Source organism: Carex rostrata, chromosome 33, assembly GCF_964058835.1.
Source record: "Carex rostrata chromosome 33, lpCarRost1.2, whole genome shotgun sequence".
NCBI lineage: Eukaryota > Viridiplantae > Streptophyta > Magnoliopsida > Poales > Cyperaceae > Carex > Carex rostrata.
In genome coordinates this window covers 801543-825980 of record NC_135950.1, presented here as the reverse complement: position 1 = coordinate 825980, position 24438 = coordinate 801543, and the positions used below count along the sequence as shown (strand labels likewise).

Below are 24438 nucleotides of genomic sequence, written 5' to 3'. Positions count from 1 at the left end.
TTTCTAGATGGTTAGGGGCACTTGAGTGGGGCTAATTTTGTCCATGGTGAAAGAAGCCTAGCTAGGGTTTGGAGTGGCCGGTGGGTTACATAATTTCAAGCTTAAGGGGTCACTTCACAATCACTTGCTAGCTAGCTCTCTTTGTTTCTTTGAGCAATCCACTAATTCTAACCCAAGTCATTTGGTGGGATTTAGAGAGAGAGAGATGGGTTTGATCTATCTTGTGGTTAAAGACAAAATGTATCTTGTACCCAATTCCATCAACTCTTTTTTTTTTTTTATCAAATTGTAAATAAAATTAATAAGAAAGTAGAATAACGTAATAAATTCAAAGTTTGAGGCCAACTATTTTATTTTACTCTGTTAAAGAAGATACTTAGATAGAGGTGAAAACACAGTGAATAATATCTAATCCGTATACGAAAAATTAGATATGGATATTTGATATTTGAATATCCGTGTGGATATGGATACATATATGGTTTTACATTTCAATTATCTATATTCAAATAGTAGATATATACCATATAATTTAATATATATTACGAAAAAAATATGTTATTCATCATCATAATTAGATAATATTATCTATTTTGATATTTCTTAATAATATTTATACATTTTTTTAATAAATATTTGATCTGATTCGTATACCTGTCCATATCTATCTAATATCCAATCTGCTACTGTGTTCGTCTAATATCCGTGTTCATTTAATATTAGATCCGCATTTGTACAAAAAAAATAATAATAATATAGATATAGATATAATTTTACCACTATCCACTCCGTTTTTACCCCTCAACTAAGAACTCCTTTTTATAAGAAGTGAATTGAGGAATAATATTAAAAATATATGAGCTAATTCTTTCTATTAATTATATTTCTAGATTCAATACCTAGATTAATTATTTCAGAAAAAACGCTTCAAATTTCGAAATATCTTTTACATAAATGCAGTTTAAATTAAGCGAATTAATTTTAAAATAGCTCTAGTTTTCCATTTTGCACCTTACATATGGGTCAATTCAAAAAATGGCTAATTTTCCCTATTGAGGAATAAGGAACAAAGAAAACTGGACCATCTTGAAAAGTGAAAGTGCAAATAATGGAGCTTGTGTTTGCTTGTTGTACCTCAACACCATCATTAAAAAATTTGAGCAATTTATGAATAAACACTTGGCATGGTTAGTTTCATAGTTTGGTATGAGCAGACATTTCAAGAGCTTTATGTGAGCATTGTAGTTCTCTAGGTAGTGTTGCTAGTTTCATTTGGAAAAAGAATCTGCACCTAAAATGGACCCCCTTTTGCTGTTGAAAAAAATTATGACACGGTGAAAAATAGAGTTGCCAACCAACCTAGCTATGTCCAGCTTGATGTTAGATGAGCCAATTAAAAAAATTGTCGAGCTGAGTCAGCTCGTTAATAGCTTTTTCGTACTATGGATTACGTACAAATAGGGGTGCGAAAGGAGAAATCACATCCTCTCCAATACCTGATAAGGGAATCTTTTACAATTACTAGATCTGGACCGTTCTTTTTAACTTGGCACGAATCTCAAAGCCCAATAAAACTGCCCCTATGTTGACCCGAATCCCAAACCAGTTGAGATTTAATCTCAAACCGTAAAGTAAGGGTAATCCTCTGCAATACTTGAGAGGATACAGATTCGCGAAAGGATCGGATAAGGATCGGATAGTGGTTAAATCATATTCGTATCCGTTTTTATTTTTCGGATATAGATGCGGACCAGATATTAGATGGATGTGGATGTGGATATGGATACGGATCCAAATATCTGTTTTTTATTATAGTGAATACATAATTTTTTTCATAGTATATATTAAACTATATAAAATATATTTTTATTCGGATACAAATAATTAAAATTTAAAACCATATCCGTATCCGTATCCGCACGAATATTCAGATATCGGATATTCGTATCTAATTTTCGGATACAATTTTGGATACCGTTTGCACCCCAGCGTACAGAGTAAATATTTTTTGTCGATTTAATGTTGTGAGCAGCATATATATATATATACAAAGAGTCGGAAAATAATATATATATATATATATATAGAGTTAGGCTGGGGTGCTATGGATAGCATAGAGGCCTCTATGCTACGGCTCAATATTTGAGTTTTCAAAATCCAAACGGTCGATCCGAACCGTTCATCTTATTCTCCATATTAATATCTGCTTGGAGACCAAATTTTACATTTTTCTGAATTTTTTTACTATTTATTAAGTATTTTACAAAATTGTTGATCCAATGGTGGCTGCACAAAACAGTAAAACCGTTGGATTAGCGATTTTCAAAGTGGCTTAATAAATAGTAAAAAAATTCAGAAAATTATAAAATTTGGTCTCCAAGCAGATATTAATATGGGGAATAAGATGAACGGTTCGGATAGACCGTTTGGATTTTGAAAACTCGAATATTGAGCCGTAGCACGGGAGGCCACTATGCTATCCATAGCACCCAGCCTAACTCTATATATATATTTGTAATGAGTTTCATCATTTTATGTTGGACACAGAGAGAAATAGTGAAAATGTTGAAAGAAAACTTTATTTATTTCTTGCAACAGGCTGAGAAAAGAGCCAAGTCTGATTGGATCAAGTTTGAACTTGTTAATAAATCAATCGAGCGAGTTAATTACAAGATTTTTCTGAGCCGAGACCGGGTTTTTTTGTTTTTTTGCAAATCCTAGTGAAAAGAATTGTTGTTTTTTTTTTTTTTAATGATGAAATCCAACGGTTAACAAGTGGTTTGAATCATATGACAACTTAATAATTCGGGAAAAGTTATGTGAAGTCAAAAATTCATGATTCGAAAATAATTCAGATATTATTCGGAAATAGTTCGAAATTATACATTGAGAGAAAAAAAAAATTTGCCACGAGAGAGAAAACAAAATTGCAAAAAATCCAGAAAATTGATTCACCAACAACTGAATAATTTAGTAAACTGAATAATACGAAAATTGATTCACCAACAACTGAAATATGAATTATTCACAAATTTTGTTACTATGGCATCAACCTAGCTAGAGACAAGAAAAGTCACCTGAATCAAAGAATTGTGCTGCTATTATTGACCCAAATCCATTTGGAATCTAGAATGATATCCGGATCCAAAAATGAGATGTGATCTGAAATAATATAATCTGAAAATATTTAAGCCGGAATCAACCGAATCATACGATGTGACATGTAATCTGAAAGAAACAACTGAATAGGAACTGAAATTAAATATTATCATCATATGAATCCAACCGAATCACAATTTAGATTAATTTTTATGACATCACTTGAATTTTCTTTGATTTTTGATAGTTAACATCTGAACATGAGTTCATCTGTAATACGGATTAATATTTTTATTTACAAAATTTTAACAGTTGATCCGAACCGTTCAACATGATCTCATATAAATATATACTTGCAAACCAAATTTTATATTTTTTTAGAATTTTTTACTATTTTTTTAAGATAGGTAGAAAATTACTTGTCAAGTAATTTTCTACATATCTTAAAAAATAGTAAAAAAAAATATAAAATTTAGTTTGCAAGTACATATATATTTATATGAAAATCATGTTATTCGGTTCGGATCAACCAATAAAATTAAAAAAATGAAAATATTAATCTGTATTACGGATCAATCGTATTATGCATAGTACCATAGACTCACTCTTCTACATAGACATTTAATTAATTTTGATCGGACTATGAGTATTCTACACGGTTAGGTACCTCGAGAGGATACTCCTAGTCAAACAATGGAGCTTAGATCTAGCCGCCACAATAGTACAGCATAAAGGATCCAATCTAAAAAGAAATAGTGAACAAATAACCTTATCGTCTTTACAAGTTGAAACTAGTGTTGACTAAACGGTCCGGTCTGATTCAAATCCGACTGGTCTATGAGTCTCTTCGGTCTATGGATTCTTCTGATTTACGGGTTGACACGGTCCGGATTCGGCGGGTTTGGGTCCGGGTCCGAATCTGGCGGGTCCAGTTTGGAATGGTTGGTCCAAATCTGTGCTAAGGATCTTGGACCAGACCAATTCAGACCCACACGAGTTGATCTTGTCCATGGTCAGGTCCAATCCAATCTATCCGGGTTTGGTCGGTCCATATTTTTTTATCAATTGTTTAAAAAACCGATAGTTTGGGTCCGATTCGGTTTATCATGGTTTAGGCACGGGTTATCACGGTTTAGGCACAGTCTGGTCCGAATTATTAAGGGTTATCACCGGTTATCACGGTTTAAGCATGAGTTATCACAGTCTGGTCCAGGTTATCACGGTTTAGGTATGAATTATCACGGATTTTAGTCCGGTTTATCACGATTTAGGCACGGTCCGATCCGGGTTTAGTCCGGTCCACAGTTTTAGAACTGCCCGAGTTATTTTGGATCTAGTGGAGAATACCTACCAAAAACCATGCTAAGACCCTCTTTATCCTCGGTCCGGACTGATCCGAATTTTAACTACGATCTAAATCAATACGGATTGGTTCCGCGGATGATCCGATCCGATCCTGAACTGACCGGTTTTTTTCAAACATTAGTTGAAACATGTCAACTTTTCAATGATTTCGGTCACATAAATCAGTCATTTCCAAGTTCTCGCAACACACACATATCTAACTTTTCTTTTTTTGCTCAACTTACACGTTTTTGGTTGAACACAACTTGTTCTATATTTTTTCATTATTTTGGTAAGTTAGCCTCTGAACACTACAATTAATAGACAACCACCGATTTTTTATGCATGTATATGTAACAAAATAGTTTTTTTTTTTTTTTGAACATCTTGACAACGGCTATCAAGTATAACTTTTCATTAAATAAAAGTGGAAATAAAATAGTTTCTATAAGTAAAAATTTAACAAACTAGGTGTATATACTATCATTCTACAAGTTGTGCATGCGGTGTCAAGAATTAAAGTATTCTCTTCTCTACATAAATTGTATACCATATAAAAAAATAAGTATTCTAGGTGTGTGTGTGTAAATAAAATATTATTAATTTAAAAAAATATATGCAACTGATCGCAATAAAGATTCAGTAAATTTTTAATTCTATTAATTGTTTTGTTCATATAACCCGTGTTAAGTTGTTGACCAATATCAAATATCAACTTATTGGAATATTTACAAGTGAAGTCGTTAATTATCATCCTACATTCAATATTTTTTTATTTTCCATCTAGAAAATGCACATTTTAAAATATACAAAAAATTTGAAGAATCTTATGCGCGTTGGAAAATATCAAGCAAGCAATTTTTAATCACTGCCTAATGCAAAAAATATTACCACCAAAGGACAACCACAAAATAACAATTTCTTATGTGTTTTAATATATAGGGACTATAAACAATTTCTCAATGAATAAAGCTACACACAAGTTTTTCATCTCAGGGCGTCCAAAATTTTGTTTACGTGCTAATTTAGATTATATAAAGAACGAATGCATTGATGAAATTAATAACGAAACAAATGAAAGTATCTAGAGCTTACTGACTGTCGTGAATTAATCAATTCAAACTGTAGATTATTCAAGAGTGGACAAATTTTTTTCCAAGGATAGATAAGATTCCAATATATATAAATTTGTACCATGCTATCAACACCTAGAGGTAGGCAACTGCCTATCCCTGCTTCAATGTGACTTCATCACTGACAACAAATGTAACTTCATCATTGACAACAAATTCGATTTAATCTGAAATTTATATCAAATGATACATGTATGAAAAAACTTTTAGTTTTACTCCTTTGAACTTCATGAAATTAATGAAGTTTGTAGGGGGCGGAGAGAAAAAGAAACTAATGCAGGGGGGCGAGAGAAATAAAAACTAGTGGAGGGGCCCAGGAGGCTAGGACACATAAAATTAAGGGGTAGGGGCAATTGATAATTTGATATGACGGTTGTTCTTTTTACATAATGACTTGCTATACAGAAGGCAACACAAAGAAACAAACATTAGATTATCTAACTAAGAAAAGGTCAAAAGTCCGCATGGTTTAATCAGAAGGTGGAGATTTGCTCCATTGGCCCAATCAAATAGATTGATGGCCATGATGAAGTTTCATGCACACGTGTCACCGTACCTGACAAGCTGGCGGGGGCCACTGTGTGCATGTCGCTGACTATTCAATTGTTTTGTTGTGGTAGCATATGGTGCTGCCTACTATCCAGTGTCCACTCTCAAATTTAAGCCATTAATAATTATAAACAAGGCGGACTCAGAAATTTAAGCCATTAATGAATTCGATTGTGATGAAAATGAATTGGGAAGAAAGTTAATTAGGCTTTTTAAGGTCGACAAGCTTGTTTATACAAGATAAGTTAGTAATATGGTATATCAGTAAAAGAGGAGTTTATACAACCAAAAAAGGGCTATGAAAAACTGAAAAAACAATAACTGCACTTAACAAAAGAGGGCTATGAAAAAAAAAAAAAAAAAACTAACTACACTTGGATGATGAATAAAAAAAATAACATGGAAGAAGATATGCAGGTACGACGGATCTAAGATTTTCGTAAGGAAGAGCAAAAAAATATCGAATCGGATTTAAACACATTAACTAATTGGATACTTGATAAAAAAATAATATTTTGACTTGTATTTTTCAATGCTCTGACTTGTAGTTTCTGATATTTTGACTTATAATATCAATCATAATTAACAAAAATTAATTCTAACCCTAAATTTAACCCGAATTACGAATCAAACATTCAGAGGAGGCAAAAATTTTTTCATAAAGGGTAAAGTCAGTCAAGACTGATAGATCTCTACGAAAACACAAAATTCAAGGGGGGCGTCCCCCCCGGTACAATGTGGGTCCGCCGCTGAAGATATGGACATGGAAAATCATGATCCCACAAGTTAGAACTGTAGCCTCACTGTTTTCAAAGTTCAAACAGTTGATTCAAACTACTAAACGTGATCTCCTTATAAAAAAATGAACTTCAATTCAACATGGAGATCATATATATAAAATAATGGAGATAGTATCCGCGAGGGATACTGTCGGTATACCCTTACGGATACTCTCATTGTTAATAGAAAAAAAAAAAAAACACTTTTTTGTCGGTATACTTTTGTGGATATTATCTCATTCTTGTAGCATGTTGAACATTTTGAATTAACTATTTGGGTTTTAAAAATAAAGATATGAATCCATAGTACGAACTGATGTGCACATGAGCCACAGACGGAACCAGATCTCCTGCCCTCAAGGGTGCAGGAAATTACTGTCTCTAGAGTCACACTACCGAATGGAGCCAATGTTACTTTTAACATTTAAATATTTAATCTCGGACCCATCTCGAATTCATCGATAGTGATTCTAGGGGCATAAATTTTTTGCCTGTGCAAGAGATTCGGTCTCAGCTACATACTGTCTGATCAAAATCTTGGTCAACCCGAACCAATAATGTACATGAGCTGTTTAAAGTTTATGCTAATATGTAACGAATTTATCAGATCAAAACTCAAATGGTGCGTTAATGCAGAGGATATAAAAAGGCCTCTTTTTTTTATCGATGGTCTGTCTAATTATAATAATGAATGAATAGTTTAATACAATCAAATCTAATCTAGATGCATGCCTACGGACTTCACCTTCAAAAAAAAAAAAAAAAAATTCTAATCTAGATGCAATCAATGAAGTCACAACTAACTAATGAGTACATATATATATATTGATTGTTATGATGCTAGGTCCCACAAAAGTACTCACAAATAGGGCCTATACAGCTGAGGGAGCGTTATAGTATCGGGTCGGATCCAAGCTAGGTTATCCAAATCCGAATTAAGTATGGTGTCAATTTTAATACATAACTATATCATAATTTTCTATGTTTGTTGTAAATTTTACGAATTTTGTTATGGTGTTCCTACTTCAAAAAGTATTAAATACAGTATCAACTATCAACTTGTTGTGAATTTGAAAAAATAATAGTAATTTTTCAATTTTTTTAACTAGCAATAAAGTTAATAGCAGAAAATTGAAGCGAATCTTTTACTAATTTAACATATTTTTTGAACTTGTGATAAGATAATTATGGCATCTCCTGAGCTTACTAACAGCCGACAGAAACTAGATTGTAATTGAATTGCTTGTTATTTTAATAATTAATGTAGTTAGCCATATCTGACTTCATGTACAAGACTTTGACAATATCAAAATCACTGGTACAAAAAAAGCGACCATAGATAGTCCCAAAAACTAATATCATACGGTTACATGACCGTGTTAGTGATCACTGTATATGAATAGAGTATGTTATACACAGTTTTCGAACCATATCTATATAGAACTAACATATACGGTTAATAAAATTAAACCAACTGTGTCAGATCTAAAAAAAAGGGCGTTAAAAATGTTGATTTCTACGTAGTCAAGATAACCGTGTACAATAACAAGTGTTATATATACTGTTTCTACAAGACATCTATCTGTCATTTTAGAAACAATACATTGTTTTTTTTTTTATTATTTAAAACCGTGCGTGTATGTTGTGATTTTTTTTTTAATGATTTATAACTAGCTAGCACCCGGCCATTAAACATACAATATTACACATCCATATTTACTTTCAAGAAATATTCAACATTCATAGCATACAATAGACAATCATATACATTCAATATTTAATATGCAACAAACAAAAAGACAATATTCCAATTCAACATACATATACAAAAATGTCATATCCAATTGAACTAGTATAATTGTACAATGCAAGGGCCCATCAAAGGAGTCTTACTATAATTGCCTACATTCAATTATATAATTACCCAATCCAATTCGATAAAACTCGATGAGTCTTATGCGTGTGCTCAATATGTCGATTAATTAAAAATATTGAACGATATCACTCTACATGCCCTAACATTAATTATAAGTAATATACTTACCAAGGGATCAAATTGCAAGTACTTGATCTCAATTATTTCGAGATTTCTTCTTGGAGATGTTGCAACTAGCGAGATTCGTTGGTTTGGATAATCACTAACGCATAAGTCATGCACATAATTAACATTCTTGCAACCAATAACCAGTAAATAACTAAAGAGATCTTTCCTTGACCATACAATTAAAAAAATACTAGAGTGAGAAAATAGTATTTTTTTTTTTAAAATATACAGTTCCGATGTTGAAGCAATGTAAGTTTCTTCAACTTAGGCTAACTCTTAATTAAGGATCCAAGTTTTATTTGAAAAAATGAAAATGAACACATTGAAATAGTGAGATCCATCAAGTTCTGAGATACTGGGTGTTCTAGCGGCAAAAGTACTGTTGACAGTTTCTAAAATTGAATTAATATAAATAGAGAGTTAGAATTCAGTCATTATTTGAATTTGGTACTATTTAGTCAAGTGCAGTACTCATAATTTTATAAATTCCATTTAAAATTTTGTTTATTTTAATTGGGTACCTAAGCTCCTATGGAATTCATATTAAAAAAAAAATTCAGAAAAATATGAGGCACATAGCACACGTAGATTGCATTTGAAATGTAACTTCAGAAGATAAACATTTTTGAAGAGGAACATCTTTAGCACGTGCATAGCACGCATAGCGCATCTCTCTCATCAAGATTGTGAATGTTTAATTACAACTTTTCTCAACAAAGAAATGAACCTTCTTTTGCTAAAAAAGCTGTAATTAACCTTCGGTCTTATGCTATACAAGAAAGAAATGATATATACGAGGGGGAAGAATCAAGAAGAAAAGGAAAAATGAAGAGAAGTTAAAGAGAGTGGGTACTCATATTTGGAAACAAGATATTAATTTATTACTATTATGAAATTTTGTTTACGGTTTATACTAAAAAACAATGTTTGTAAACTAAGAAAAATTATACACAGATATTTTAGAAAAAACCGTGTATGAAGTAGTACAACCGTGTGTATGAAGTAGTACAACCGTACACAGTTTACTATTAATGAAACTATGTACAAATAATTGTGACTTCCAGACACTATTCAAAACTTAATTTCAGACCGTGCGTGTATGTTGGAGTTTTTTTTTCACATGAACGCCTTCTCATATTACACATTGTTATATAATGTGCAATTTTTTCGCATCCATGTATAATATGTTGTGTATGATTTTTGTACTATTGAATATTTGTGAAAAAAATATATATGTTGTTGTACAATTAAAATAAAGTTATAACAAAAGTAAAGTAAATAACAAGAGAGATAAAGAGAGCAATAACAAAATTTTATTCTCCACTATTGTATATAATATATGTATCCATTCTCCATTTAAAAAATCTCTATTTATAGGTTAGAAAGAGATGTTACAATAATAAAGAAGAAAATAAATGTCCATAGTAGTGAAAATAATGAACAATGAAATAAAAATTAATATTAGATGTTATAAATTGAATATCTACATAAATATATTTTATAACAAATGTAGATTTAACTATTCGTGCAATTATTAATTGGTGATCGTACAATTAATATCGCTTCACATTGTAAATTCAAATGAACAGTAAAATGCTCCAAACAAAACGGCCCCTACATGTAGTACATTGAACACGACAATCAAGCCAACATCTTTTCTTTGCTTTTAATTAGACGAGCAATTTGTATATATTTCTATGAGATGGGTCCCATTTAAATTCACGTAAAGTTATAGGTCTCAACGTCACTTTTGGATGGTTGCATCAAGAGAAGTAGACGTCAGCAAGTATATATACACGTTCTATATAGGTTAGGAAGCTAATAATAGTATCCGACTATATTTGTAGGGGACTACTGAAATTGAATGTAAAAAAATATCTTTTCGTGGGGATCACAAAAATTTCACAATTTATTTTTCTTTTCGAAAGTATTAATACTTATACATGCAAGTATTTATATTTATGTATAGAAGTATTTATAGCTATAAGGTAAACAATTATTTATTGTATGGGTACTGTAGTGCGAAGATAGTACCCGCAGCACTGTACCCGCGGGGGAACCACCGAAAATTAAATGCAGAAAGATAACTTTCTGTAGGGACTGCAAAATCTCCACAATTTTAATTTTTTTTTTCCATATTATTAATACTTACACAATTTTTTCTTTCAAATAAGATCCATGATGACGTACTTTCAGACTCAAAAGTATTAACATCTAAGTATTGAAAGTATTTATACTTATACACTGAAGTATTTATACGTATGAAGTTAACTATTTTTGTTAGAGGAAGGTTGACGCGGAGATGATTGGGGAACTCGAAAAGGGATAATCATAACAAGTCATGCATCAAAATATTAATATTTTTTTAAAGTATTAATATCTTATCTTCTAAGTATTTATAGCTACGAATGTGTACATATCTAAGTATTTTTTACATATGACATTGAAAGTATTAATATCTATGCATTGAAGTATTTATTCCTATGAAGTCAATTATTTTTGTTAGAGAAATGTTGACGCGAGAACAAGTGTGGGGATTGTAAAAAGGAAACTATATAATTAGTGGAGACTATAGAGAAATGATGTTCCTGGAATTTTAGAATAATAATTAGTTGAGACTATAAAATTATTGGGGACCAAAATACATTATTTCTCTAAGCGCAGGTGATAGGGCCATGTGCCCAAGGCCCTTATAAAACAATAGGGGGCCTTGAAACAACTACTTAGATGAAATCAGCCCAAGGATGAATGAAAGGCTCCAGATGGAATAATATAAGCGGCCCATGACCCAATCCGGGGCGGAAAGAAGTCGGGATAAAGCCCAGTCCAGAATAAGCTTAAGATCACCACCAACGATCTTCCGTACAAGCCGGGTGCGATTTAGTCACCGCCCCCTATGCGGACCACACCGCCCATTATGCGACTCCCGCATTTCTAATATGCGGATGTTGCCGCGTTACACGTAAGCTTGGTTGCTCTGATGCGATCCTCTCTGTCAGCTCTGACAACGCGGGATGTCAGAGTTGGAGAGGACTATTTAAGGTAAACAGCTCCATAGAACAGGGGCTGACACTTTTTGACAAAAACACGAGATAGGATATAGTAAAAGTGTCTTACAACTACACTCGGGTTATTGACCCCGAGTTCCCTTCTCGGACTGCCTAACACAGGCGGGACGCCAATCATATACGTACACATCCACTTACAATACACACACGGACCACGTGTCTAGTCTGGACTTAGGCCGTATCAGCAGGTATTGTAGCATGATTATTGTAGCACGGGTGCTGTGTGGTACTGTAGTGCAAGTACTAAAATAATTATTATATATGTTATTCCGTCAAAATTGCAAAAAATTGAGGAAAACAAAAAACAAAAAAAGTACTCGAAAATATGTGAACTTTGAATTGAAACATATATGTCTTAAATGAAATTTATAAATAGAGTATATATAAATTTTCCATTTTTATTATTTCATTTACCAATTCTGACAATGGACAAATTTATAATTTCAAACTTGTATGAAAACTGTTAGTAAGCTATCAATTATTTATATATCCAACAACACATCCAGAATGTTGCCATTCATTATGTATCTACGAGAATCTATCACTATTTCCTAGGATAAAAGTGTTTTTTATTGTCTCCTCTCAGCAATAGTGATACTCTTTAAAAAAACAATTTTAATTTATTGTGTACCTCGCAATAATCATTTTTTACTGTGCATCTTAATTAATTACTTTTCAATAGTCAATAATAATAGTTTATTGACAATATTATTTTAACTTCATGCAGAGCACAAATAATAGAGTCAAAATGAAGAAAAGAAAAATAATATGATTTATGCATTGTATGGAGCTAAAACAGCACTGTCAATAGTTTTACCCAGACTGTGACATTTGCTTGAACAAATAATCGACCGATATAGTAATTAACGTGATTAAAACTAAAATTGAAAAGCAGGTGAAGATTTTTATCAAATAATTAAACAAAAAAGAAAGAAAAGAAAAGGTCCGACAGAAACTTGTTCCTTTGATTTAAACTGGTTACGTCATTTTCGTCTCATGCACCATTTCTGCGTGTAGCTATGACTTAAATTCATGCCTTTCCCACCTGTATCATATCTCCTCTTTCACCTTACATTAAATGCAACCTTCCCAGTTCCCACACATGCATTTCTCTTTGTATAAATATATATCTCCTCACTACTTACCTACATCCCTACCAATAATCTCTCTCATCTATTCTCTATTCTCTATTCCTAGTTCCTACCTTCAATTTTTTCCAAGAAGAAATCAAATCTAGCTAGCAATATGGCTGAAATACAATGCAATCCCAACTCAGCCGGTAGCGCCACGAACAAAACGCTCAAACTATTCGGATTTGATGTGTCTGATAATAACCGTGCTATTAACAACCCATCACCATTAATGCCACCTCCTGCAAGTCAAGATGTGCGCAAGTACGAATGCCAGTACTGTTGTCGGGAATTTGCCAACTCGCAAGCACTAGGTGGCCACCAGAATGCACACAAGAGGGAACGCCAGCAACTGAAACGCATGCAACTCAGTAACCGACGTACCAATAATGCTACGCTACATCAGCTGGTATCACCTTGTGCTTTTGTACCGGAAACGAGACTCATGCCAGTAGGTCATCATGCCTTTGCAAACTATCAACCTGTACCATGGGGCTACTTTGCTGAGAGATCGAAGGGTTTTGGTTTTCATGTCAGCCCGGCTAGAGAGCCCGGTAGGCTGACAAATGGGCCGCCTTCCATGAGTCGGTCCGAGGAGGCGGGGTCAGGACTGGATCTGTGCCTCAGCCTGGCTCCTGCCGGGTTGTAAAAAAAAAAAAGTATGGATGTTTTGACATGTATTATGTTTGAATGCCTATATTGAATTTTGTGTTATTAATTGACTTTTTTTTTCATTATTTACTCTCCATATATATGATACTGATACTTTTATCTCAGTTGTTGTCTGGCGTGGTGAGAATTTCGTAATTCAAAAATATTTTGGCAAGGCTGAAAATTAATGATTTGGATACAATATGAAAATTAATGATTTAGAAATAAATTTGTTATATTATAATATAAATTTTAGATAGAATAATGTGGGATAAATAATATATTATTGGTAAAATTCGTCAAATTCAGTAATAATTAGGAGAAATGCTGAGATAGAATAAGACAGGTATTGTCTGATATTCTAATTATTCTTAAAAGCACCACAATATTACACTAGTGAGACTATAATAATATGTTAATATGTATGTTATGGATCTATCCGTGTGATGGATCCATAAAGTTCAAATAGTTGATTCGAACCGTTAAATATGATTTTTATATTTAAAAAAAAATAGAAGAAAAAGAATTTAAAAAAATTGTAAAATTTGATTTTTCAAGTATATTTTTATATAGAAATCATCTTTACCGTTTCAACGGTTTGAATTTTAAAAATAGAAATATAATTTCATAATCCATAATATGCATATATATCAGTGTAGTAAAAAAACGTCTGTTTAGACCGATTAATTAGCCGATTAATCGTTGATAGTGATCAAACCATCACGGATTATTCGAACTAATCGGTCAATTATTTCCAATTAATTGTTTGACGGTACCCTGTTATTTACAACACTGAAATGTATTACCATAGTTAGGCTCACTCTTATTACACTATTACTAGTGTGCAGTGTTGTAAATAATGGTATGTGGTCGTCGGACGGACATGGTACCGTGAAACGATTAATCGGAATTGAGATTCGGGAATAATCGAAAAAAATCGGCCATAATTGGAAATAATCAGAAATAATCGGTTGATTAGTTGGAAAAATCCATAACTGTTTGATCACCACTAACGACTAATTGGCCGATTAATCAGTCTAAACCACGTTTTTTACAAAACTGTTAATGTGAAGTCCGCCTCTTTTAAACGTTCTGCTTGCTTGCTATGTGATATGGTAAAGACTCTCAGATCAAAATACAACCAGACCCAAAACCCATAAAAGGTCGGTGCCTCTTATCTGGGCCTATTTAGGGTAGTCTGGGCCTGGTCGGCCTAACAAAGGGGTCTTGAGTCTTGACCTGGGCCTACCCTATTACCCAAATTTAGACCACAAATAGAAGCGTATACATGCTTGGAAGTCAAATACCAGTAAGAAACTGCTATGCTTGTTGTAATCCTGTCTGTTACTAATGTCCTAGATTAATAAAGCACTAACGGAAAGCATTTCTCTGTATGTTAAAGCAAAAGGAATACAAATAAACAATCCAAACTCCTTTCACTGCGCTGCTCTTAGGCATTTACAGAACCTGATTCTGACAAAAATAGTTGCTGAGCATTATTTTCAATAAACAACTAAAAACACACTACCAAAATTTGTTCCTATGTATGTTCTAATCCACAGTTTTATTTCTCAAATGTCTTTCTGCAATAAAGAAAGAACTTCTAAATCCGAACTAAGGTAGCAAAAACAAATAAAAATATGAAAAAAGAAAATGGAGCAATTTGCTAGAAGCTTATTGTTAATCAGTTGAAGGCTGAGATTGATTTTTAATTTTCTCAATGTCAGTATTAGGAGACTCTGTCTCCGGTTCTTTTCCAAACCCTAGCTCTGACATGTCTTGTCTGGCCATCAAGTTTCTGAAAAAAAAAATGGAAACAAGAAAAATGTGTTAGTGGCAGGCAGGATATATAATGCTTAGCTTTGCAAAGCATTCAGTAGTTCAATGTTTCCATTACTAGTTAGCCAAATTTAAATCAACAAGAGCAATACTACAAAAGGTTCCTGCCTATTCAGTAAATCGGAAAAAAAAAATTCCTGGGTTTTCATTATTTGCATATTTTGCAAGAAGGTCCCTAGTCCCTACTTCAAATTGTTTTATATTAATTTGGAGAAGATTTAGAAATGCATCATTTCAAAGGTTGAAAGGTTAATCAATCTCAGTGAGAAATATTTTAGCATTTCATAACATGAAATACAAATATACAGTACCAATTAGTGATGGAGCCAGAAAATTATATAGCAGGGGCCAATTTTACACTATCTCAGTAATTATTTAATCTTATAGAACAGGATCTAGGTCTCAAAAGAATAACTAAGCACTCCAAAACTCTCTATTTTAGCTTTAGCAGTAAAAACAACAACTTCCATCATGTGAAAAATCTTCTTATTCAAGAAGACAATTCAGGTATTGATCTTCAAAATTACTTTTGCAACATGTTTCTGAACATATTCATAATCAAAATTAGGTTTCTGTAAAGAAAGTGAGAACATTATGTTTCATATATTATGTGAAAAGTTAAAAAGGGGATCAGTTTTCTGCAATTGTTTAATAAAATGGGGTTTCATTACAGAAGTTTCAAATTATAAATATGATTACCTTTCCATTCGGCACTCCAAGTACTTCTTAGATAGATCTCGGCAATTTTCTGACTTAAACCCTGAGGTTTTCAAGCATGCTATATAATCCTTCTTTGCCTGTTCACAAAATTCCAGAAATATTCATCATTTTGCTTCTAATTAAGAATTATATTTGTTGGTGATTCTGTACCTGGTCACATTCATGTAGATGATCTAAAGGAAAAACTCCTTTTTCAGGAGGTACTGGTCTTGCTCCCCTGTTCCCACCAAATGCCCCACCTTTCAGAGAGAGAGAGATATAAAAACAAAAATTTATGACATGCCTGTATGATTCAATTAAGCATAATTAAGCCTCAATCAAAACCAAGCATTACTGTGAAATCAAACACCAATTTGTTTGTTTGCAAGCAAAAACAAAAAATGGAGTATTAATTGGTCAAACCAGAACCAGTAGACACAAGTAATCTATACTGTTGCTAGACCTGAATTAAATGCAGCCAAAATAGAGAAAATCACAATACTTCATTGGTATTAATTAACTCTAGTGCTACTACAAAATACCAAGTAAAAATTGAGAACTATTTGTATAAGTACCTGCACTCATCTACAATTAGAACTTGATACCACTCAGACAGAGAATTCTGGCGCTTTTGTTCCAATTGCTCCAGGGATATTATGTGCCTCACCTATCAGGCACAACTCAATATTAGAGAATTGGTACAGTGCAACAAAATGTAGCCTTGATGAGGTCAATCCAGTGATAAATAATGTGTACTGGTAGCAAGATTATATTCATAAATAACTTGTATTTGATTATCAAATGAGAAGCAGATAGAGAGCGCAATAGCTATAGTTAGTCTTAGAAACCGAAGAAGAAGCACAGAGGTGTACCTTGGCTTGGCTTGGGGACCCGCAACCGGAGCGAACAAGCGGGCGATTGAAATAGAGAGAGAGAGAGAGGGGGGGGAAGAGCCGAAGAGCTTGGGTTGGGAACCTGGGAGTTGAGATTCTCCAATTTCACCAGAGTTAACTCAAAATTTGAGTTTAGATCCGCACCGTTGGATCTGCTTAAGCACGAATAATAAAGAGAGCCCTTGCATTCTGGACTTCTGGTTCTGATCGGACGGTGTGAATCTAAACTCAAAATTTGAGTTACTTCAGAGGACCGGACTCGAGCTCCATTGGATAGTCGCGGCCGCCGATAGAGCTGGGTCTCATTTAGTTCGTATCGGACGGTCCATATCATCTGATGGGTCCGAACAATTGCCCCATGTAGACAGTTCATTATACGATGGAAGGTTCAGATCTGTTAGGAATTTCAATTAATTTCATAGAAATGCAGAGGAGCCCAACTCGGAGAGCTACTGCATCGAACGCGTATCTAACAGAATATTTCTGTGTGGGATCACGGCCATTTGATCACGACCTGAGCCAATCTGATCTGAGATGGAACATACGGAGCCGCTTTAATATTCGTGTTGGTCGCTATTAAATGATTCAGATTCAAACATAAAAATTCTTCCATCTCCCATAAAATTTCCTACCCCACTTTCTTTTATTAACTTTGCATTAAAAAAAAAAAAACTTTTTATTTTAACTTCCATAAATTTTTTTTATCGAATTCAACTTTCACTTTTATTTTTGTATGTATACGCCTGGACCATTAGGTATAAAGCATTGCAACATGATATATTATAAAAGAACAAAAAAGAACTCATAAAAAAACAACATTTTTAATACAAAGTACGATAAATATGTATTTATAATCGAATACTACATATTCGGTGATAAGGAAATAAGGAATAAATCAATATTTTTTGTATTTAGATCAAAAACGTATATGCAATTAATATTGACAATATTTTTTCAACATTGTAAATTGATTTCAAGTCTGATCAATATAAAGAAGTCATTGTATACTTTAACATTATTAATTCTTTTATTGGGATTGCTATTTTGTTCCTTCAATTCTAACTGTTTTGACGACATGCCTAAAATCCACAATGTACAAATAATTTATAAACTAAAATGGAGTGGAAATCAGTTAATACTTTGATATAGCTCTTATTATATGTCATTTTGTGGTTTTATTTACAAAAGTTTTCGGAAGAAATGACAGATACGTGTGGTAAGTACGTGTGGCGGGTACGTATCTAAATAAATTTAGATTTCTATATATAAAAAATATTAAATATTAAAAAAAAGTTGCATAAAATAGAAAGAAAGACATACTATTTTATGGTGATACATCTTGACATCATATGTTTATAAGTTATTTTTGCGATTTCACAGTTCAAACAGTCGATCCGAACAGTTTGACATGATCTCCATATTATAATACACTTGGAGACAATTTTACATATTTTGGAAACTTTTTAATATTTATTGTGATGTGTACAAAATTATAGTTTTCAGATAATTCTGAATTGTTGAAAAACAACAATTTTTAAAATTCTAAATAAATAGTAAACAATTTCTTAAAAATATAAAATTTGGTCTCCAAACACATTTTAATACGGAGATCATGTTGAATGGTTCGGATCGACGATTTGAATTTTGAAATTAGAAAAATAATTTGTAAACATATAATGTCAAAATGTGACGGTGTAATTGAATCCCTCTTCTTATAAACAACAATGTTTGAAATTTGAATGATCATCCCCTTTCAACATAGCTTTGTAATTAATCCTAAATCTCTATCCTAATGCAGCAATATCGGCAAATTGATTTACTTTTTTATATCAAAAGAAGCAATATAGGCAATATGTGTGTAAGTAGGGGTGTCAACGGGATACGGGTTGGATGGAGTTATTTTCATACTTGTATTTAATATGATAATGAAAAAAAATATTTATTTTTACCCATCTTTTCGAATACGGTACGAATTATACAAACGGATAAAAAGGTATTAGTGATTATTCAATTTGTATTTTTGATAAAAAAAATTCAAAATAAAAAAAGAACATAATAATAATGAATACAACTAATTTGTATTATAAAAATGTAATAAAATATAAAAGTTTATTATATCATGTATCATTTTGAAATTTTTTTAGTTAGCATCTCATAAAATCAAAATTAATTGATCATCACTGTACTGCTCATTTCTCAACTCATACCACCCACACAGATTGAGTATGCACATCAAACTGAATTGATGCGCGGACTGAGAATGTGCACTAATTTGATGCGCACACTGGGGAGGCACATCAATTGATAACGTGCACCAGTCTGTTTTTTTTTTTAAACAGTACAATGACATGAAGGCGTTATATTTGATTTGTGAATAGAATATTCATTTTTAATTTGTTGGCAATTTTGTATCACGCCTACGGGTGCACAAAAAGCTCATGACTCGAAACTCAGATCGTAATCAATTCAGATTCAACTCATTATAACTCGAGTTAAAACTGACTTGAGTTTACTGACTCAGTTGATTTATGAGTCAATTCCAAGTTATCCCAAACTCGGTTCAGAATCAACTTGATTGGACTCATCACACCAAATCCCAATTCATATATTTCTAATTTTTGAGGCACCCCGAAACCTTAAAAATTAAAAATATTTGCCACTGCCAACATTTTATTCAACTATTACTTTTTTTTAGCAATCTGCAGCAGCCAGCAGATGAAGAGAAGTAGAGAAGAAAGAGGAAGAAAAGTAGAGAAAAGAACTGCATACTGCTTTATTAGACTTTTTTTTTTTGGTAATTTTGTTTGGTAATTTGATGATTATGTAATGTTTTGTTACATCGTAATATTTGGTAATTTGATTAACTATGTATTATTTCTTTTGTTTTGTTAATTTATTAGACTATGTACTGTTTTGTTAGACTTTATCGGTTTGGTAATTTTTAATTATGTACTATTTTGGTATTTTCATAATTTTTAATTATGTGTTGGTTATTATTTTATTATGTATTGCCTTTAATTATGTATTACTTTGATAAACTATGTAATATTTTTTTTGTTAGAATTAAATTAGACTGTCTCATTATGTAGTACATTATGAGTCACGAGTCGACTCGCTTCAACTCGAGTTGCTCGCGAGTTGATTCCAAATCAGAGTTTTTGACTCGAAAATGGATTAGCGACTTGGACTCAACTCGGCTCATGAGTTTGCGAGTTGAATCCAAGTTGTCCTCAATTTGGACTCAACTCGGCTCATGAGCAGCCCTAATCACGCCCAAATAGTCTGACTGAGTACCTCCAAAGTAAGGTCTCTTATAATTTAAGAGGGCAGTTCAGATGTCTCCATTTTTTGTTCCTCCATCATGTCTCTATTTTAAAAATATTAATAATTCAAAATTTAAATTACAAACTACAAAATAAAACCCGTTAGATGTGATCTACTATTTTATCTATGTGCTCAAAAAAATTTATTACATTTCAGTTTTTTTTTTATATGAATCAATAAATTGAAAGATCAACGTCAGTACGTTTTTACAAACTCTTGATGACGACCAAAACGAAGTTAAAATGTCATAAATTTTTATACGTGCATAGATAAAATAATGCAGATTATATCCAATAATTTTATTTTAACTTTTAAATTTTAAATTTTGAATTATTAAAATTTATAAAACTGAAAACATGATGAAGACATTAAAAATTAAAAATAGAGGCATTTAAACCATCCTCATCATTTAATTATACAGACCATGGTTTCCTTCAATCCGTGAGAAATAAATCTGTTGTGATTCCAAAGGGATCGCAGACCTGTGATTCCAAATCTAATTTTTTACTTTTTAAAATGTACAAATTTAACGACACTTATTTTTTTTGTACGAATCTCTAGACAGATAAATTGATAGATTTAGAATAACAGGATCGTGCGATCCCTCTAGAATCACAGCAGATTTATTTCCCAATCCATGACCGTGCCAAAGTAAAAGCAGATCATCCAAAGCTTCAATATTTTACTACGTTTTAGACGAGATGACGTGTTTCATTGTAATTGGTTAACTAGGTTACTCGTAAAAGTTTGACAAAATTAAATGTATGAGATGAGAATCAGCATAATAATGAGGACCCACATGGATCAGAAACCTTATTATTTGAATTGAAATGGTGTCTGAAAATTTGTGCGCATTCTCAGTCTAATTTGGTGCACGGACAGATATGAGTGGTTGGTCGGAATTGAGAAATATTCAGTAGAGTGATAATCAACTAATTTTGATTTTATGAGGTGCTAGCTAAATTTTTCTTGGTATATCATCTTCATACAATATATATCTAATATATAATTTTATTTTTATAAAACATTTTATATAAAAACGAATAAAATAATAAAACAAAATTATTATCCTTATCTCTACCTGATAATTAAAAAAATTACTCTCATCTATATTTACAGATACATTACGGATTGGATAAACATGTAAGATGCCATTAACACCCCTAGTTAGGGCTGCACAAAAAATTCATAGTTCGTGATTTGATTTGAATTTGATTCGAAATAGTTCAAAATTAATTCAAATCAAATTCAAACTGGACCTGGTACGTTCGAAATAGGTTCACCAACTATTTTAGTTCGAATCTCAAAGTAACGTGAACCGTTGATTTCCGCTAATGACTTATGTTTGTTGATAACTTAAAAGTTAAAACATAAGGCCGCCCAGCCATAAGTCATAACTCGTAAGTCGTAACTCTCGTTCTCAGTTCTAAAACCTTAGATGACTTTCACCTCTCGCTTTCAGCGATTACGATCACTCTTTCTTGTCGTAAAAAAGTTCATAAAAAGTTCAAAATTGAATTCATAAAAAATTCGATTCGAAATTAATTCAAATCAAATTTAAGTTTGATTCAGTTCGATTCATTTGCAACCAGCACTACCCTCCTAGTTTTTCATAAATAAATAAATAAAAAAAAAACCCAGCACTACGCTTCTACTTTCCCCTTTTTCCCACCGAATTCACTACACTCTCAGCGCCGCTCTTCTCAGTTCTTTTTCCGCCTCCTCAACTCATCTTATTCAATTACTCTCTCTCTTTTCCGATCATCTCTGAACAAGGTTGGGCAGGTGAGGTTATTACTTAAACTTTTTTTAGTGTTGGTATTTATTCTGCTTTTATGTTTTTTTTTTAAAATATATTTTTACTTATTTTGAACAAAATTCTAAATTTTCTTGGGTGAAATTCAAGAAATTGATTGTCAAACAAATAGTAGGAAATTTGATATTTTTATGAAATATACTATATTTTGTATAAATGTTGAAATTAACTATAAAAAAGTCCCTCTCAATTAAAATTCTTAGGTTATCTATGTTGTGCTAGATCAGTTAAACTACAAGCTGATTCATATTGGGGATGTTTACTTGTTCCAATAGCTTTTAATGCGAACCTTAATTAATTTATGTGTTTCAACTCAGTAATATTACTTATTCTATGAATCACAATCCAATATAATCTCTAATCTAATATATATACAATCTCAGTGTAAAATATACCCAAATGGGTTCATCTGCTCAAGCTACCGGTCATCCAAACCTCGAGACAGCCTCAACATTTCGGTCAGAAATCATAACTGGATCACATCTGTTTAAGATTTGTGGATATTCCCTAACTAAAGGTGGCATAGGAAAAAGCATTGACTCTGCTACTTTTACTGTTGGCGGTTATAACTGGAAAATTGAAGTCTTTCCTGATGGAATCACCATGGAGTACAAAGATTTTATATCCGTTAGAGTTCGAGTCGAATGTAATGATGTGAACGCGCAAATAACTCTCACCATACTTCAACAGAATAGCGCTGCCTCTAACTGGAGCGTTACATCCCCAGCGTTGGCTATAATTACCCACCCTGAATTCAGATATTGGGGCTGTTGGCAATTTGCAAAGAGAACTGAATTTCAGGCATCAAAACATCTAAAAGATGATTCTTTCATAGTGAAGTGTACTATCACGGTTATTAAAGGAACAAAGGTTGAAGTAACCCACCCCTATAGTGTCATTGTTCCACCGTCAAATTTAAACCAAAATTTGGCTAACCTATTTGAGAGCGGAAAGGGGGCGGATGTTACATTTGTGGTGAAGGGAGAGACATTCAAGGCTCATCGTGGTGTGCTTGCAGTTAGGTCAGCTGTCTTCAATGCCGAGCTTTTCGGTTGCATGAAAGAGAAATGGGCAGACACTATAACAGTTGAAGATATTGAAGCATCGGTTTTCAAATCCATGCTTTACTTTATATATTCTGATTCACTGCCCGATTTTGAGGTGACTACTGATGTCGACGGTGAAAAACAAGATATGAGGTTGATGTCTCAACATTTGCTCGTAGCCGCAGATAGGTATGTGTAATTTTTGTTTTAAATTTTCACTTTCAATATCAATTTTACTAATTTTAATATGACAATCTAATACCTGGAATATAGGTACCAATTGGAGAGGTTGAGGTTGATGTGTGAAGATTTACTATGCAAGAATCTCAGTGGGAGCAACGTTGGGACTGCATTAATTTTGGCCGAGCAACACAACTGTAGTCAACTCAAAGCAGAATGTCTCAGATTTATGAGCTCCCCGGAGGTTTTTAAAGCTGTGGCACAGACAGATGAATTTCACAATTTGATAAGGATTTGTCCAATTTTGAAGGATATCTAAGTTATTTATTTTGAAAAATGATCATCTTTTTTGTCCATCAATCTTTTTTTTTTTTTTCTTGTTAATTATGGTTTTCAAATTGCCACTGTTTATGGAATTATGAATAGCTGGTTTTCCACTTGCAATGTGACATTGAAAATCCTATATATGGAAATGACAATAGAATACTGTGTTGAAGGGTTTACCAGGTTTTCTTGTTAATTTTCAGTTCGTTTCTATCATTTTTCTTTTCCTCTATATTTTTGTGTTCCCTATGTTTTTTTTTATGAAACTAAAGTAATACAGAGCCTAATTCTAAGCCCACTCCACATAGGAAAAGAAACATAAAATACTTACTCTCCACCCATATATTCATGTATCTATCTATCTATCTATATATATATATATATATATAGAGGTAGGCTAATATACAATCGATTGTTCCTGAGGTCCCGTACAACCAAGTCATTTTTCGATTTTTAAAGTCCAAATGATCGATCCAAACCGTTCATCTTGTTCTCCATATTAATATGTGCTTGGAGACCA

The 24438-nt window shown here is 32.5% G+C and overlaps 2 protein-coding genes and 1 pseudogene across 5 annotated transcripts; 2 read left to right on the top strand and 1 right to left on the bottom strand.

Moving 5' to 3' along the window:
- Positions 1 to 13139: 13139 nt before the first annotated feature.
- LOC144548584 (zinc finger protein 6-like) lies at positions 13140 to 13860 on the top strand. The gene has a single exon (XM_078297287.1). The coding sequence runs from the start codon at positions 13262 to 13264 to the stop codon at positions 13793 to 13795; it is 534 nt and encodes a 177-aa protein (XP_078153413.1). The 5' UTR covers positions 13140 to 13261; the 3' UTR covers positions 13796 to 13860.
- A 1356-nt stretch (positions 13861 to 15216) lies between these two features.
- Positions 15217 to 17315, bottom strand: LOC144548554 (uncharacterized). Of its 3 annotated transcripts, none has more exons than XM_078297251.1 (5): positions 17208 to 17315; positions 16911 to 17002; positions 16507 to 16595; positions 16336 to 16433; positions 15217 to 15595 (listed from the first exon to the last, which is right to left on the bottom strand). In XM_078297251.1, exons 2-5 carry the CDS (start codon positions 16918 to 16920, stop codon positions 15478 to 15480), a joined length of 315 nt encoding a protein of 104 aa, XP_078153377.1. In that variant the 5' UTR covers positions 16921 to 17002; positions 17208 to 17315; the 3' UTR covers positions 15217 to 15477. The 3 variants fall into 3 exon arrangements, with proteins under 3 accessions (XP_078153377.1, XP_078153380.1, XP_078153379.1); XM_078297254.1 differs by having other exon boundaries at positions 16911 to 16957; positions 17208 to 17227; XM_078297253.1 differs by lacking the exon at positions 17208 to 17315 and having other exon boundaries at positions 16911 to 17041.
- Positions 17316 to 22723: 5408 nt separating this feature from the next.
- LOC144548591 (BTB/POZ and MATH domain-containing protein 1 pseudogene) lies at positions 22724 to 24051 on the top strand (annotated as a pseudogene). Its single transcript, XR_013509394.1, has 2 exons — positions 22724 to 23603; positions 23688 to 24051. The product of XR_013509394.1 is annotated as a BTB/POZ and MATH domain-containing protein 1 pseudogene (transcript).
- Positions 24052 to 24438: the final 387 nt, after the last annotated feature.

Coding starts and splice junctions, on each gene's coding strand:
- LOC144548584 (XM_078297287.1), top strand. CDS start 13,262: ATGGCTGAAATACAATGCAATCCCAACTCAGCCGGTAGCGCCACGAAC.
- LOC144548554 (XM_078297251.1), bottom strand. Junction 16,434..16,506: donor ATCTACATGAATGTGACCAG/GTACAGAATCAC, acceptor TTTTGTGAACAG/GCAAAGAAGGATTATATAGC. Junction 15,596..16,335: donor TTGGAGTGCCGAATGGAAAG/GTAATCATATTT, acceptor TTTTTTTTTCAG/AAACTTGATGGCCAGACAAG.